This window comes from Hippoglossus stenolepis, chromosome 4 (assembly GCF_022539355.2).
Source record: "Hippoglossus stenolepis isolate QCI-W04-F060 chromosome 4, HSTE1.2, whole genome shotgun sequence".
Classification (NCBI taxonomy): domain Eukaryota; kingdom Metazoa; phylum Chordata; class Actinopteri; order Pleuronectiformes; family Pleuronectidae; genus Hippoglossus; species Hippoglossus stenolepis.
This window is the reverse complement of record NC_061486.1, coordinates 20,646,229-20,663,223: the sequence shown is the minus strand read 5'-3', so window position 1 is coordinate 20,663,223 and position 16,995 is coordinate 20,646,229. Positions and strand designations below refer to the sequence as shown.

General features: G+C 38.7%; 1 protein-coding gene across 1 annotated transcript; it reads left to right on the top strand.

The window, feature by feature from the left end:
• Window positions 1-5,728: 5,728 nt before the first annotated feature.
• bco2b (beta-carotene oxygenase 2b) lies at window positions 5,729-11,274 on the top strand. Its single transcript, XM_035155582.2, has 12 exons — window positions 5,729-5,822; window positions 5,948-6,146; window positions 6,301-6,512; window positions 6,699-6,814; window positions 7,019-7,121; window positions 7,267-7,395; window positions 8,025-8,185; window positions 8,272-8,439; window positions 8,578-8,712; window positions 9,169-9,351; window positions 9,591-9,701; window positions 9,996-11,274. Exons 1-12 carry the CDS (start codon window positions 5,786-5,788, stop codon window positions 10,110-10,112), a joined length of 1,671 nt encoding a protein of 556 aa, XP_035011473.2. The 5' UTR covers window positions 5,729-5,785; the 3' UTR covers window positions 10,113-11,274.
• Window positions 11,275-16,995: the final 5,721 nt, after the last annotated feature.

Here is a 16,995-nt window from a genome sequence, read left to right as displayed (position 1 = left end):
GCCCCTGTTTAATCCCTCGAACTTTACACTGACGGCGAGACGAAGGTGCAGCGTCCCCAAACCGCTGGTAAATCAGCGTGTGTGTGTGTGCGCATGTGTGTGTAACCAAAATGCGGAGCTGACGAGTGCGCACCCTCGGTCGCCCCACAGCTAAACAGAGTAAATGATGGTTAAATAGCGACAAACTAGGCACTGAAACAGGAAGCGTGAAAATGTTTGTCGGTGTGTGTCTGGGTGTGTGTACGTGTGTGTGAGTGTGTTTGCGTGGACCATCACTCCGTCACAACTGGTTAATCCTTTCAGGTTTGTTTGTGGTGTATTCCCTCAAGAATTTCCAATCATGGGTTCCAAAGTTGTGGCCCAAATTTCCCTGTGAAGAGATTGTTTGTTAAGCACCTTGCCTCCAGCGGTTTCCACCATAGAGCTACTATGTTGGGTTTTCCAAAGCACTGCAACAAGAGGCGCTGGGCCTTTCCCTCTATTTTCTGCTTTACTTGTCTGTGGCAAGAACAAAATAGCCATGAGGATGAATTAGCTGTCCATGAAGCACCGCATCATGATTTATCAAAAGCACCTTAAGCTGATGATAACACTGATAGTGGGATTTCCGACTTTTTATATTTTTAAAACTATTCCTCACCAATAGTTCAACACATGAGATGAGTCTCATATCTGTCTGTGCAGTAAATATGGAGGTGCAAGCAAAAGTGGGATTAGTTTAACGTATAGCATTTACCTACACATTGAGTACCAATAGCGCAGACTGAATATTTATAGAGTTACAACTTTTTTCGTTGTTCAGACTCTTTAGAAATTTGAGCTTTATATCAATGGGTTTAATCAGAAATAGAAATGACTGTATCGGAGATAATGACCTTTGAAAGAAACCACATAGCCACAAACCAACAGTGTTGTGCAAGTTCACACCTCTCATGAACTAGTTCAAAGTTCAGTTCATACAAGTAAACATGAATAGTTCACGTTCATAGTTCACCATTTAAATTCTGAACTAGTTCATAGTTCAGTTCATTTCATAGTTTTAAGGTGGAAAGTGAGAATGAAAGACTTAACTTGTTTTTTAAAGAAAACTTTATCCATCACTACCCCTTGCCTTAAACTGTACTTCATATGTATCAATTCCTAAAAGAAATGTTTTTTTAATTTTTTTTTAATTATTGCTAATTTTGCCTGTTTATTTATTCATACCCTGCATGAGTTTGTCTACCTGTTGCTGGGAAATCATACCCTTGAAGGCTGCAGACAATGTGGTTTGGGTCATTTGGGGCTGTTGGCAGGGGGTGTTGGTCTTTTTTTGACTTTCAATTACTTGGAGATAACTTTTTAGGCTAGCTGGATGCTTCAGCTCCACATGCCGTTTTAAATTAGATGCGGATGAGGCTGACGTCCGGACTTGCTTTTTCAGCGCAGGACGACACAATTTGCACAGAAAGGTGAGATTTGTAAAAATCCCGCAAATAATAATAAGGTGCATCGGATGTAGTCGCTGAGTCTGCGTCTCTGCTTTCACTTGCCATTTTTATATGAGACCGAGAGCTGTTGTCTTGGAATACGTTGCTTGTTTGGACTACATGTGCGTGCGATGAATCATGGGTAACGTAGTGCGAAGTCGAGTTAGTTGGTTTAGGTCAGGCTACATCGCGGAAATTTGACGGGCACTGAGCAACGACATGGTGCAAGCATTCGATTTAGACAGCGTCTCTCCTCAGTAGAAGGAAAACACTCCGTAACGTTTTAGCTAGACCTCAGATAATATTAATTATTTGTCATTAAGTTGCGTTCAGTTCATCGTTCTCATAAAAATGAACGTGTTCAATGAACGCGTTGTTTTGAACTCGTTCATGCACAACACTGCAAACCAATAACGTTTAAAAGTAACTGGAGAGAAACAAAATGACCATATTGAACCTTTTGTCAAAAAGCCTTTGCAAGGTGATTGAAAGGTACTGTACATAGCTATTACTTGCAGAGACATTTTTTGACCCCATTTAAACCACAAACCATCATTTTTACATTTCATTTCTATGACAGAGAAAAAAAACTGGGATGTCCAGAATAATTTCATGATATAATGCGCATAAAGTTGTAATATTATGATTATGAGAATAAAGTCTTGACTGAGAGGAAAGTCTTAGTTTTATTAGAAGGAAGAATCTCATAATTATTTTTCACTTTAAGTGGCCTTTACCCTCTGTCGTATATTTCTGTTCGTGTGTAGATTAATAGATTAAAAAAAATTGAATAATATAATGTGATAAAAATTGAGATTTACTGAGTGTATATTTTTCGAACTTTGGAGGGAGATAGGTTAACTGTTAAGCTATAGGCTAACCACCGGCTGACCTCAGGTCTTTACGTAATGCTCAAACATTACACCGCTATCCATCTTCTCATCTGACACTGGGAACAAAAGTAAATAAACATGGTTTAGAGTCAAACATTATTAATCACATTTTCTTTAATTATTATAGTCATTAAAACATTTTCTTGGGCTTTAATGGCTGAACAATTTGTGAATATGCATACCCAGTCGCATCTCAAAACATGTCATAGCTGCGTGTAATATTTGAATGCCCAAACTATGTTATAAAATGACATTTTTATCTGAAAATACAAGGAATGTCGTCCATGTTTTCCTTTTTGGGAAATATGACGGGAATATGAGAGTCACGTGACGTGGGCACAGGCCAATGCAAAAACAATGGGCAGACAAAAACGTAGGCATCTCACAAGGCCAAATTGTGAACTTACTACGTTTTGCCTAGTGGACCAACATAGCTATTACACGTTTTGAGATGAGATACTATACCTTCTACGACAATGTTGTGCTGCAATATGGATCCTGGTTTATCATTCACCAGTAATTAGCTGATTGTTGCTATGGTGTCAGCTTTCTGTTTTACTTGATATTTCCAGCAGCTGTTTTTCTTCAGCTCAAGACAAGCAACTCTTTGATCCTTGTTGCATCATGGGTATTTTGAGCTCATAATGTCCCAAATATATCATAGAATCGAGTTAAAAAATGTATAAATATCGCATATACAGGGTTAGGGGGTTAGGGTTTTTAACAGTTTAAACTCAACTTCTTTCTTTCTCAGCCTATGCAGAGATGACCAAAAAACAAGCCAATGCTTGACTATACTGAAAAGGCTAGAAACAGATGTGCTTTAATACTAAAATAATGTTGCACATGTTATCATACAAGCAGAAGCATTCACAAGATTATGGAGGTGAAGGTCCAGGACTGATCATCCACAGCCTCAACACTGGAAATTCTGCAAATGCATTATGCTTCTCTAATTGTGTCCAATCCGTAATCAGTGGTCTGATTTCTGCAGGGCATGAGTTGTTTTTATGGGAATTTCCTAGCTGTGCCACACAGAAGCTGCTTGAGTAGAAATGAAATGCATTAAGTTTTTATTTTCAAGGGAAATTACCTGAAACTAAGTCCAGAGGTTGGGAAGTTACACTGAGGTTTTTCTTACTCTGACATTTCATTTTGCTGAGGTTTTACCTGAACCACATACCACAACTGTCTATCGCAATGCATAAAGCTTAATAATAATAATAATAATATTTGACCTATTACCGATCTATTAGCTATTACTAATTAAGTGAGTGGGAAAGGAGACTGATGCAATGCTATGTATTGATCATGTATTAAATTTATGTTGCATCACTGTACAGATTGTTGAGCCCCATGAGGCGAATTGTGATTTGTGAATGTGAGCTATATCAATACAATTTGATTGAAATTTAGAAAGAGAACTTTCAGTTTGTAAACTTGAGACGACATAGAAACTGGTGCATGTAAGGGATAGCTTGATATTGGTATGAGAACTATGCTCAGCTACATTCTCATATTAGTTCAGAATAAAGACTGAGAACAGATAGAAGCATCTAACCTGGCAAAATTTGCATCTGTACGATGTGTTATTGCCACTGCTCAGTAACAAACATGCAACTCAAAATAGCTGGGGACAGTTCTATTTAAGAAGTTAATGTGTAAACCTTAGAAAATAAATGTAAACAAGGCTATTCTGTCTGTGCATAGTGGAAAATGTGGAGTAGAACAAGCAGTGATGCTATAAGCTCCATCGCCTTGAGCAGTGTAACCACATGTGTTCTTTATCCCAGTTAAACGTCAACATTTCATAGGAACAGCAACTAAAAACATGTCAAACATGGCCAGGCACAGACCTGCCTCAAATCCAAGCGTCTGTCCTGCTACAATCTGATGCCATCTGTTTTGTCTATACAGTGGCATGACAAAGTGTGTGTCATATACTATGGAAATATAATGTGATCTAACCTTCTTGTGAGTCACAACTACAGACAACAAGTTTGGACACGTTTTTACACGCACAAACCTTTGGTAGATCAGGCCCATAATGTTCAATGGTGTTGATATAGATAAGACAAAGTAAAAGCTGATAAAGCTATATGGTTAAACAAGAATGAACTGTGCCTGTAAGATGTTCTGTCCTATCAAGTAATGAAACATCAAGATAAACTGTTGAACATGAACTGGCCTGTAACCACTCAAACGAGTCAAGATATGCAGATTAAATATATAATCAGACCTACTTAATTTGTCTATTAAAGAAAATAATAAACAATTGAATCAAATCAGCACGTGAGATTTTTGTGAGGGCACAAATAATAAGAAAAACCAGAATGGCACTCAGTAGAGCTCATACCTTCACCAGGGCCAAAAGTGACCTTACATTCGATAATCCAGCTGCCCCAAATTTCACACAATCATAGATATCAGTTACTGAAATTTTGATTTATAAAAATCTTGATCCAATAATTATTCTCTTAGAAATCTATAAAAATGGCAACAAATGCTCCATCTTACAGTGTTAAAGAAAGTGAAACATCTTGGCTCTGCCCCAAGAGTTAAATAGTTGTTTCTTTGCCCATATCCGTCCCCTTCACCAAGCTTGTGTGTCATTTAAGTTTTTATACATTTTCTTCCCAAACATTCAACTTGCATTCATATGACTTGATGAAACAACACAAACAAAAACAAAAAAAACACAAAACAGTCAGTGATAGCCTCTTAAACTGCAGAGGAAAGTCAAAGTAACAGTATTTCAAATAATTCCAGATATAATAACATCTAGCATAAATTTGCTCGCAATCTTTAAATTTAAATTTCCGTTGTGCATTGTTCAAAAAGCAATTCCCCCACAAAGTTAATAAAAATGTTCATGTACCGGGAATTATATGGTTTGACACGCAGCTATTGGGTATATTGCTAATGTTTGAGATATATTTAAAAGTAGAAAAAAATTCCGAAATATTCCAGAAATAGAAAATGCAATAAGAAAAACAGGCAGATGGTGTGTTCGATTCCCTCCAAGCAACTTATCCTAGTTTATCTACCTTCCCCATCTCCACAAGTCTGCCTGCATTATTTACCATGACAATGAGATAACTATGAGGACAAAATAACTACTTGAAATGAACTATAAATACAGCAGCGGTGGTTTTTTCTACTTCACGGTTCAATGAAGTGATTATCTCTCAATAAGTTACTGTACCACTTGTATTATCTTGTGATGACAAAGTACTATTTTTGAAGCCCTTACATAAGTATGAAATCACGGTCTGCTTTATCTGACTGTTTGCAGGGGGGCGTAACAGAAAGTAGGACAATATAAAGCAAAGTGCCAGTCTGGGAGAAACATCAGCGCTACAGGAGGAGTGTGTGTGCAGGTCTTCCAACTCCTCTACATACTCAAGATACAAAGCTACAGCCATGAACTCCATCACACATCAACAGAACAACTGCCCAGGTAAAGATTTGATTGTACCAGCAGCTTTTACAACTTAATGTAATACCAAATATTTGATAATTGTGCCCTTTGCTGTATATGAGGAAAATGTGACTATGGTTTGCACTTAAACTTTTCCTCTGTAGCACTCAAGAAATCCAAGTCTCGGCAGAAAATCAACCACTTCACAGACGTGCAGGGGCTGCCGTGCATTGAGAAGATCGTGAGCTCGGTTGCGGACACCCCTGATCCCATCAACACCGACATCATCGGCAAAATCCCAGAATGGATCAATGGGAGCTTCCTGAGAAATGGGCCTGGGAAGTTCGAGATCGGAAACCAGAAGTGAGTCCAAATGTATACATTTGGGGGATGTGAGAATAGAATTTCTCATTTGGGATGTTGGGGGATATAAATATAATTGCCTTGACTTGTGATCCAGTGCAGCCACTACCTCACACAGCTGCCTCATTTCTCCTGTTCCCTCCATTCTCATCAGGTTCAACCACTGGTTTGATGGTATGGCTCTACTGCACCAGTTCAAAATATCTCACGGTCAGGTGACTTACAAAAGCCGCTTCCTGTCCAGTGACAGTTACCAAGCCAACAAGGAGTGCAACCGCATTGTAGTGTCTGAGTTTGGGACGGTCACCATGCCGGACCCCTGCAAAAACTTCTTCCAACGCTTCCTGTCAAGATTTGAGTTGCCAAGTGAGTTTCTTACTGAGATGCATGAACACAAATATTTTGATGCAGTTAGATGTAATAAGACGTGACTGTGAAGAGACTTTACTCCCACATACATAGAGTCATGTGAAATACATGATTGTACAGTGAGTTGTTGTTGTTGAGGTTGTGCTGTGTTATTAACGTTGACACCTTGCTCCTCTTCTCTAGAGCCCTCAGATAATGCCAATGTGAGCTTTGTGACCTACAAAGGAGATTATTATGTCAGCACGGAAACCAATATCATGCACAGGGTGGATCCTGAGACACTACAGACAACCAAAAAGGTAACACCAAGGTTAATGTACTTGTACCGCATGACTGTGTATGAATGATTTCCAGAGGCATATCTCTGACAGCTAACTGTTTTATTGACAATATAACTGAGTTTATTGCAGGGTTGCAGGCTACTGTCACTCATTATATGATATAGATATCTTATCTAAATTGAGTTAGATCTATCTTAACATTCATGAATGTGTTCCTGTTAGGTGAACTGGAGCAAATTCATTGCTGTGAATGGAGCGACAGCCCACCCTCACACTGAGCCCGATGGGACAACATACAACATGGGGAATTCGTACTCCGCTAAAGGTATTTTAGGAAACATCACTCAGTGTGTTCACATGGCATCATTGGAACCTGTGCAGTGAGAGACGAGGGTGCAGAACAATACTACAGCTCCCTGTGTCTGTGGAGACCTTTAGAAAGAAACTTCATATATTATCTGTGTTGACAGGAGCGCACTACAACATCATCCGGGTGCCTCCAACTAAAGAAACAGAAGATGAAACCCTGGAGGGAGCCACAGTGCTGTGCACTATTGCCCCTGTTGACAAGAGTAAACCCTCCTACTACCACAGCTTTGGTGAGTAAAACCAGAGTCTTCATTACTTGAGCTTTGACTGTACATTAATTTAAAGGAGCAAGATTCACTATTTGTGTATTCTACAAATCTGCCTGTTTAATGTGATTAAATTCAGAGTTTCAGATATCCAACATTCAGTCACAGGTTGTCAGCTCAGTTTCTAATGTCACAGCAATCCCTGGCTAACTTACCTAAGAATGATCTTGGTACTGCAACTAGCAATTGGTTTCATTATTGATGAATGTGCAGATTCCTTTTCTTCAATTCCAAAACCCAAAGATACTCAGTTTACATGATGTATGAAAAAGAAAAGAGGCAAATCATCACATCGATAGGCCGGACACTGAGAAACTGGCAATTTTTTATTATTTTTGGGGGGATAAATGGCTAATGATTACTTAACTTAATTGTATATTACTCGATCTACTTATCAATTGCTTAAGTTCTTAAACGATCCATGTGAGTTCTGTGCAGCTCGGTATACATTTTGAGAGAGATATATAGAGAGAGAGAGCCCTGGTATCAGGGGAAGGTATTTTCTCAACCGTGGGTTGATCTGTCGATTCTGAATCATGCATTCAGAATTTTGAATAGTAGAGACTAATATAAATCTTTTTAATCCATCACAGCAATGTCTGAGAACTACGTGGTGTTCATTGAGCAGCCCATCAAGATGGACCTGTTAACGATTGTAACAGGCAAGCTGAGAGGAAAGAGCATCAGTGATGGCGTGTACTGGGACCCATCTCTCAACACAGTTTTCCACTTGATTGACAAGAAGACAGGGAAGGTAAGTCTCTAACCCACCCCTCTAAAATGCAGTCTATTGTAATGTACATCAACCAAAAGTGGGTTGCTTTCATCCGTCTCTTCCAGGTGAGCTCTGTCAAGTATCTTGCCAAGCCGTTGTCAACCTTCCACCAGATCAACGCATACGAGGAGGACGGCTTCTTGATCGTCGATATGTGTGCTTCAGATGATGGAGAGGCAATCTCTAATTACAACATCCAGAATCTACGAAAGTCTGGAGAAGCTCTTGATGAGGTAAAATGCCACAGTCAACAAGCTGTACCTTCAATGCTTCCGTGACTTTTCCAGACATGTGTAATGTAAATGTTGTGTTCATGGTTAGTTTTTGGTCTGTTAGTTGGTTTGCTGAAAAGATTCTTATCTCCTCACCAGGTGTATAACACCTTATGTAGATCGTTCCCACGGCGTTTCGTGCTGCCTCTCAATGTCGACCATGATACACCCTATCACCAGAACTTGAACCGGCCCAACACTACAGCCACTTCTATAAGAACTAACAAGAAAAAGGTAGGCTACAGGATCTACACTTATCAACACACAGTTTATCATTTCTAGGTCAAGCGTGTCTTTGATAGATGTGTAGGAAAAAAGTAAGATATGCCAATACCTACTGATAACACAAAAGAACACTCGGTATCTTAAGACGGTTGGTTGATAAAATGGTATCACTTACACAAAGGATATGAAGTCTTGCAAACATACAGGTTTACGAATTTATGGCCTTGTACATATAGTATGCTGCATAAAGCTTTCCACAGTATCACATATTCAAACTCATTGAAAACATGGCCAGCACTATGGATGCACAAATGCTGTAGTAATACTGCAAACTCCACATCTAATATTTGTTATATTTATAATATTACCACAGTAACCAGTAAACCAGCCAAGCCTCAAATCTTGACAATAACAACTTGAAAATTAGTCCCCTCGTACCCACACTGCTTTTTCTTCTTGGTGCAGGTGTTCTGTACCCATGAGGACCTGCACGGGGACGATCTTGACCAATATGGTGGTATGGAGTTCCCACAGATCAACTACGGCAAGTACAACACTCAGCCCTACCGCTACTTCTATGGCTGCGGCTTCAGACACCTAGTAGGAGACTCACTAATCAAGATGGACCTCCACGGAAAACACATGAAGGTGAGTCCCTCAGATGTTACCAACTGTAAGAGACTGGCTGTGATACATATACTCTTACCTGTATGCAGACTATATGATACAGTTAGAATTATACTGTAGTATGTCAGCAAATACAATATACCAAAATAAAAGGGAGATAAATGATCAATAAGATGGCTTAAAATTTCAAGACTCTAAAAGAAAAGTAAAATATGCTAACAGCCAAACTGCAAGACTAATGAGTCCTGATTTTCTGACAGGTGTGGGAACAACCTGGTCTTTATCCATCTGAGCCAATCTTCGTACCCTCCCCTGATGCCACGGAGGAGGATGACGGTGTCATCTTGTCTGTTGTCATCACCCCGAACAAGGTCAGTCAGGTTGAATGAAAGATTTTGGACAAAGCGATCATTTTCTTTGTACCTCAAACAATAGAATTCCACAGTCAAAATTATAAAGGGGTCTAGACTAAGCTCCCTTGTTTCCTCCCAGCTTAATGATGACTCAGTACAATCATACAATCAGTTTTTTTTTTTCGATTTACAGAAGCCCAAACTGGTACTTAAATATATCAAGTAGAAAAATCATTTTAAATGCACACAACTGATTTCTGGAAATCTTCAACTTAAATAAATCTTAACCTATCTTTTGCCTTTGTCTTGTAGGAGAATAGCACATTCCTCCTGGTTTTGGATGCCAGGACATTTGAGGAGCTGGGCCGAGCTGGGGTGCCTGTCAACATTCCCTATGGTTTCCATGGAACATTCAATGCCACATCATAGACATGTGGGGAGGAAATAAACGCTAAATGCTCTTCCAAGCTCACATGAATAGAATTGATGGCAATTGATTGTATACAATGTAAATATTGTCCTTTAATGCTTCGTTTATATCTTTGTACATGCAAATTTACGCATGTATGGATGCAGTTTCCTTGTGTTGTTATCAAAAATGAAAAGCTATAACAGCAATTATATGAAGCTGTTCTATTTATGTTGCACCATGTCACATTTACTTTCACATTTACCGTTTTGGCTAATGCTTTCATGCAGAGCGACTTCCAAAAGAGGGACAACAGTAGTGCTTCACAACGGTAAAACCTTATTGCAAGCACTAACTTCAAATGCTGCTCATTAGACAAGCTTAGACAAGCATTAGTGACATTGGCAGCCGTGGGTATCCAGTGGAGATCGATGAGCAGTGGAGTGACATGTGCCCTATTAGGCTGATTGAAGACCTGACACGCCACAGGATTCTGGACCATCTGTGCGAGTTTCACTGTGCAAGACGTGAGTCACACCAGAAGGGTACTGCAGTAGTTGAGGTGAGAGATAACCATGGCCTGTGCAAAAAGCTGGGTGGTATACTGAGTCAAGGACTGAGCTGCAGCTCTAGCTGCCCTGTGGAAGTCTATCACAGATAGTAGAGCCATCTCAGTGGAGTAACCACTCTGACATCCTTGATTTGGATCAAAGTTAGAGAAATTCTGAGACCAGTTTGAAAAGTATCCTTTCAATAGCCTTAACAAGAATGGAAGAAACAAGAGTGATCAATAGTTTGGTTGACCCTGCCCAAGTTGAACTCGAAAGAGGTGCATTGGTTTGGAGGCAACAGTTGAACAGATATCAATTTGATGGATATTAAGAGGCAAGTTCCAAGTTCTGGGCAGAACAGACATGAGTTATGGGAGAATGTGTAGCAGCGTTTTCAGTTTTGATCTGTTCTTGACTTTACCTTGGGTCAGAAGATGATATTGCTCATTCTATATCACACAATAGCAGCACAAAAGCTTGTTGTCCTGCTGCCCTAACAACAACTGTCTGAAACTTGCAGTGATAATGCATAATTCATGTTTAGCACAGAGCACATAGGAATATCAATAAGTAACACTTACCTTACCACTGCAGCCTTCACACTGCTCATAGGCCTGTCTTGATCTTTAGGATGTCGTGCTTATCTATGCATTTTTGGTATATTTCAATAATTCATACGTTGGGATTATTGAAAATATTATGTATATAAAATGAAAATGTATACTAAAAGTATTAAAAAACTTTATTACTTTAACACTGTTTTTTTGTATTTCTGCCAGTCTACAAATGTTCAGGTTCAGTTCACGGTCACCACAGACTCTTGTCATTCCATTTTGTAAGAATAAGAAACTGATAAGGAAGCACAAACGTCAAGTCAAGTGCCACATGTCAGAGTAATGAATGGAATAGTAATGGCTTTTACATTTCCTAAAACATAAGACTGTTAAAACCCTCTCAATAAAAATCTCCACTTTAACATCTTATATGCATTTGTCTCATCCTTGCAACCAATCTTTACTTCTTGATGGTAGACATTGATATTTAATCAAAGTTTTCCAAAATAAGCACTAACTCTAGAATTAGTTGTTGATTTCGATTTATGAGGCTGAGTCAACAAGGTCTTTGGCACACTTGCCCCCTCTGCTGGCCAACCATTGTACATGAATACAGTTTACATAATTAGAAAGTGTTCATGTCAATAGAGACTCTGTGCCTCTGTTCTTGCATTGTTCCCTTTTTCCTTTTCTATTTGGTGTATGTGTGTTTGGTGGAGAGGGCTTTTCTCTCAATCAATGATGACAATATATAAAAAATGTTAGGCACTCCTCTTTATTAACAGTAATAAACACACTGTGAATACTGAACTTTAGTACTCTATAAAACAGAATGGCATTATACTATACATCACAAAATGTAAGTTTTGTGTGAAGAATAAATAAATAGTGACATTGAGATCATTTGTGTTGAGATTAGAGAGAATAAATACATTTCTATTCAAAATGAGTTTCTATTTTAACTCATGACTCAATAAACTCCTAACAGAAAACATATATATTAGTTTATTATTAAAGTAATGCTAGACTGTATGTAGCACGGCACACTGAATGTATAGTTGAGCATTTATAATAAGACATACATACAACATATTAACTGCAGAGGGCACATGTACAGGACACAACTATACACAAAAGAAAACTATTCCTCAGTAAAATAGACTGGTAACATGTAGCTGACAGCTCTGTGATTAACCCTGCAGTTTATCAGAGATCAGAGCTAAAGTTAGCCTCAGATGGGTTTTCTTCTCTTTCAGATGGGACTCCAGGTTTCGAGCTTCGGTCAAAATACCCTGCAGCTTTTTCATCTGTGCAGTATCTGCTGTAGCTCTCTCACTGGAAAAAAGCATAAACAGTGACAATAAATTTGGGTTACACTGTAAATGTAATAGTTAGAAAAAGCAAGTACTTAAACTCAATTAAAATGGTTTGGGTAACATTATTAAAAATAGCAATCTAACAGAGGTCGTTCAGAAGTGCGAGTGCTCCCACTGTGTAATGACAAAGCCGGAGATCACTGTTACAGAGCTCGTGATCAGTTCACCGATGCAGTACAGGAAGAAACTAATCTTGCACCAAATTCAGTGACTAAACCATGTGTAGCGACCTCTGGGAATAGAGGTCGATCCTGATTACTTTGTCCGATCTGCTCGCAAAGAGATTCGCCGAGATCCAGATAATCACAGCAATCAACGAAATGCGGTCAACAAAACTCAACCTCTCTCAGCAAACCACACAGGTGAGCTGGTGCTTTTGTTAACTATGAGTTACCACCCATATTCCCCCACTGTGATCACAATAATAAATCATCTAAAAAAAACAATAACAAATACCAATACCAGGCCATAAGGATTATCATAATATTACCACAAAAATAAATTCCTAGTGACTACTGTCATGGCTTTTACACCATGTATTCTACAGCAGGGGTCAGTAAGTAAGCAATTTTTTTCTTAACCCTTAAATGGCTGGTCAGAACATCAACAAAGGCTAATTCAAGGAATTAGTTTAAAAACTGCTCCTGGAATTAGTGACAGACTGTTACAGAATGTTCACTGAAGTGATTGAGGGTCATCAAATTGTATTGTGCTGTCAGAAATAAACAGAGCCACAGTTGTGAGCCGGTGTCAAGGTTTTGTGCAGCATTAAGGAAAAGGCTTGCAAGTAATGACAAAATCTTTCCTGTCTTTTTTCATCAATTTACAAAAATGTCTGACGTAAGACAGTTGGTAAATGCAGATGTTACGGAAACCAGGGGCTAGTGTTGTGCAGTGAGTAACTCCCTGACACCTTAACCATACTACAGATGCAAGCACCCATTTGTTTTAGCGGCATCTTAACTGCAGAACCCTGGCTCCAAATTAGCAAAATGGCCATCACTCGTACAAGTGATATTTTGGCTTCATTTCTGGATAGTAGCAAGAATAATAGACGTGTTGTCCAATTTTATTGAGTTTTTGCAAAATAAAATAAAAATAACAGTGTGCCTTTACTTTGTAGACAAATCGCTAGAGAGGAAGAAATTCTATGAATGTTGCTGCCATGACAGAGATTGGCCAGTTTTGGCCGGAGGGCCGGCTGTTGCAGACCATGGCAATATAGTAAAGTTTATTAGCATTGATTTCAAAGTGCAGGCCAAATGAAACTGTGGTTGTTATTCTAGCAAGTGAGAAATATGACTTGTTTGTGTTGTGGCAGTGAAAGGTCAGGGGATCACAGACATTGTTAGAATTAGACTTCAACTTTATTCACCACAGCATTCTGTCCTCAACAAGAAGTGCTGAAACCTTTATCTACAGCACAGAATTTCAAATAGAAAGATTGAATTTGAGTTATTACTATGCAGCTTTCATCTCCTTGACTTTATTCCTAAATACGAATCAGCACTTCACCAGAATATTTATGTGTTTTCCTTCACTTATTCAATGTTTCACTGTCAGCAGTTTTCAGATGAAGAGCTCATAAGGAAGCATAATGAATATTTATGGTTTATTAGTAGACAACAGAAGGAATTCAGATTAACTTGTTAGATTATGACCTACCGTAACACCTCAGAAAATTGTGAAAGCAGCATGCTGATCTCTTTACCTGCACCTGCAAGGAGAAATGCTGAAAAATTCATAAAAACATCTTAACTTGACAATGAACTGCCATTTCATTCCACTTCATTAAATGATCATTATACATTTTTGTCAATATTTTATTCATGTGAGTTGACAATAACTAGGTGTGGTCACTGGTCAGCAGTTCAAAAATACACCCCCCCGGCCAAATATGATGGCTTGACAATATGATTCTGAATACTTCAATCAGCTCAGTGAAGAGCCACAAACACATGTCAGCAACAATTTTAAGTTCACTATACTTGCTTCACACCTCTCATAGGCAACATGAGTTTGTGGATCACTCCCTTTTAACTTCCTGTGACCTGTTGCTTGTGTCAGTAGCAGTGAGAAAGCAGTTTGATGCTTCTTTCATTTGTTTTGGAAACATAGTGACTGAATGACGTTGCACATACCTGCAGTTGTAGCCTCAAAAAAATCAGCTGACTCTAAAGTGGGGAGTCTACAGCGAGGTCGTTTCTTTTTTGGTGGAGATTTGTCTCGATTTTCAGGTGTACGTGCCATCTATTGTAAAGAAGAGATTAGTTGCACTGAAACAATATCTATCTATCTATCTATCTATCTATCTATCTATCTATCTATCTATCTATCTATCTATCTAGCTATCTATCTATCTATCTGTATGTCTGTTTCTGTCTATCTGTTTCTGTCTGTCTGTATAATCAGTCACAAAAGTAGCAGTATAAATACTTTGCATTACTCTATCCATTAATTGTTCTCTGTTTTATTTTCTTATTACATTCAGCAGGTAATTTTCTTTTTGGATCCCATTCAGCATCTCATCAACTTATGGGTAACTCATTAACTGCTGTGATCATTTCTTTCTTCCACAACATATGCAGACATAAAATCTGAAATGAATCAAATATTTTTCTCTTTATCAGCTGATACTCTTACCTCTTGGGGTGTTGTCTGTTTGGGGCCTTTGCTGTCTTTTATTGCCCTCTTGTTAAATGCTGGTGCAATCGGTTTTGCTGCCACTGGTGTTGTTTCTTCCATTGTGTTGTTATGCTATTGCAAATAAAGCACTAAATTAGACATGACAACCATCTGTTAGTGTCTCAGTAACATCAAAGAGTGTTACAATATACAGTAGTTGGCACACAATAAGCCTATGCAGCACATTTTGAATATTTGTAAAAACTGGCTAGTGTCAAAAGTAATACTTCAAAGCAGGATCATATTAAACCATGTGTGCCACTGACTAACAATGTTTCTTATTGTATTTTGAATTTTAATCTGATGATCCCTCTCACTCTGTTGACTACCAAAACACCAGTTTGTTACAAACCATTAGGAGACAAAGGGGCCCAGATCATGGTCGGGAGGACACACTGTTGTTATTGCCCTGCTTTCGCTTTTGTGACTGTTGATCTGGTTACTCAGAGTCTGAAATCAACTTTACTGTCATTTCTTCCATATGTCCAGGACATAGATGGAATCAAACGCTGCTTCTCTCAGACACCCAGCGAAAACACACATATACACAAGCAAACAACCAGTAAGAGCTAACACACAACAAATAACAGATACAACACAATGGATATGAGCTAAAGAAAAACACAGGCGAAGCACGCTGTGAGGATACAAGGCGCAGGTGAGAAAAACTGCAGTAAATATTTACAGTGCATGTGGAGTAAATAGTGCATGGGTGTGTACAAATGTTCCAATAATGTTTCGTCCACAGAACGAGTAATTAGCAGCAACTACCGCTGTTCCAACTGTTGATCTGGTTACTGATTGTTATGGAAACATTGGCTGACTGTGACCTGTCTATGTTTCTTAATACCAGCCTCTTGGTCAGACACTTCATGGTGGAGGGTTACTTGCATATTGACTCACATGTGGCTGTTGGCTCACATTATGGTACAAGATAATATTTCTCTCTTGCCTATGTTAAGTAAAACCAGCTGGTTTAACGTTTGGTTTGTTTTTGTCTTAGTGTTACAACTGTGTGTAAATAATATAACTGCTGGTGTTTTGGTGTCTAACACATAAACAAGCTGTTACCAAACTGACTTTACCCACATCCAGCTGGTTGGTCCACCATTAGAGTGTGTTTTCCCCTGTGAAATGGGCTAACTAGCAAACATAAAGCTAGCAGCAAGTCAGAAAGTTGAATGCTAAGTTAGCAGGTATGCTAACCTCTAAATTACCTGCCACAGTACAAACAGAACTGACCAAACAAACGGTAAATGACGTCTACTTACAAGACTTAGGTCCGTGTCGCGGAGTTTAAATGTCATATACTCATTCGCCTCAACAAATATTGATTAATTATTAGAATGTGAACAATCACAGATAATCAGAAGTGATTATCGATCCTGGAGCGCGCACCAAGCAACGGCCGTGCTGCATTCAAGGCCTCTCGTAAATTCAGGCCTTCTACAAGAGCAGGTAAACTATCTCTATTGACCGATATATACATGTCTCTGATTGATTAGATTACAGAACGACTCGTTACACACACTCACCTTTTGATGTTGTTAATATACAAATGAAAACGGTCTCTTTTAATGAGGGTAGCACAGAGTGAATGTTGTGGGTTGGCAGTGTCATTAACCCCCACAGTCTTAGGGGAGTAAATAAATATGTAACTGTCTGAGACAAGTTCATGAAATAATTCATTTTGTATATTCACATCATAATTACATAAGCATTTGAGTTCATACTGGC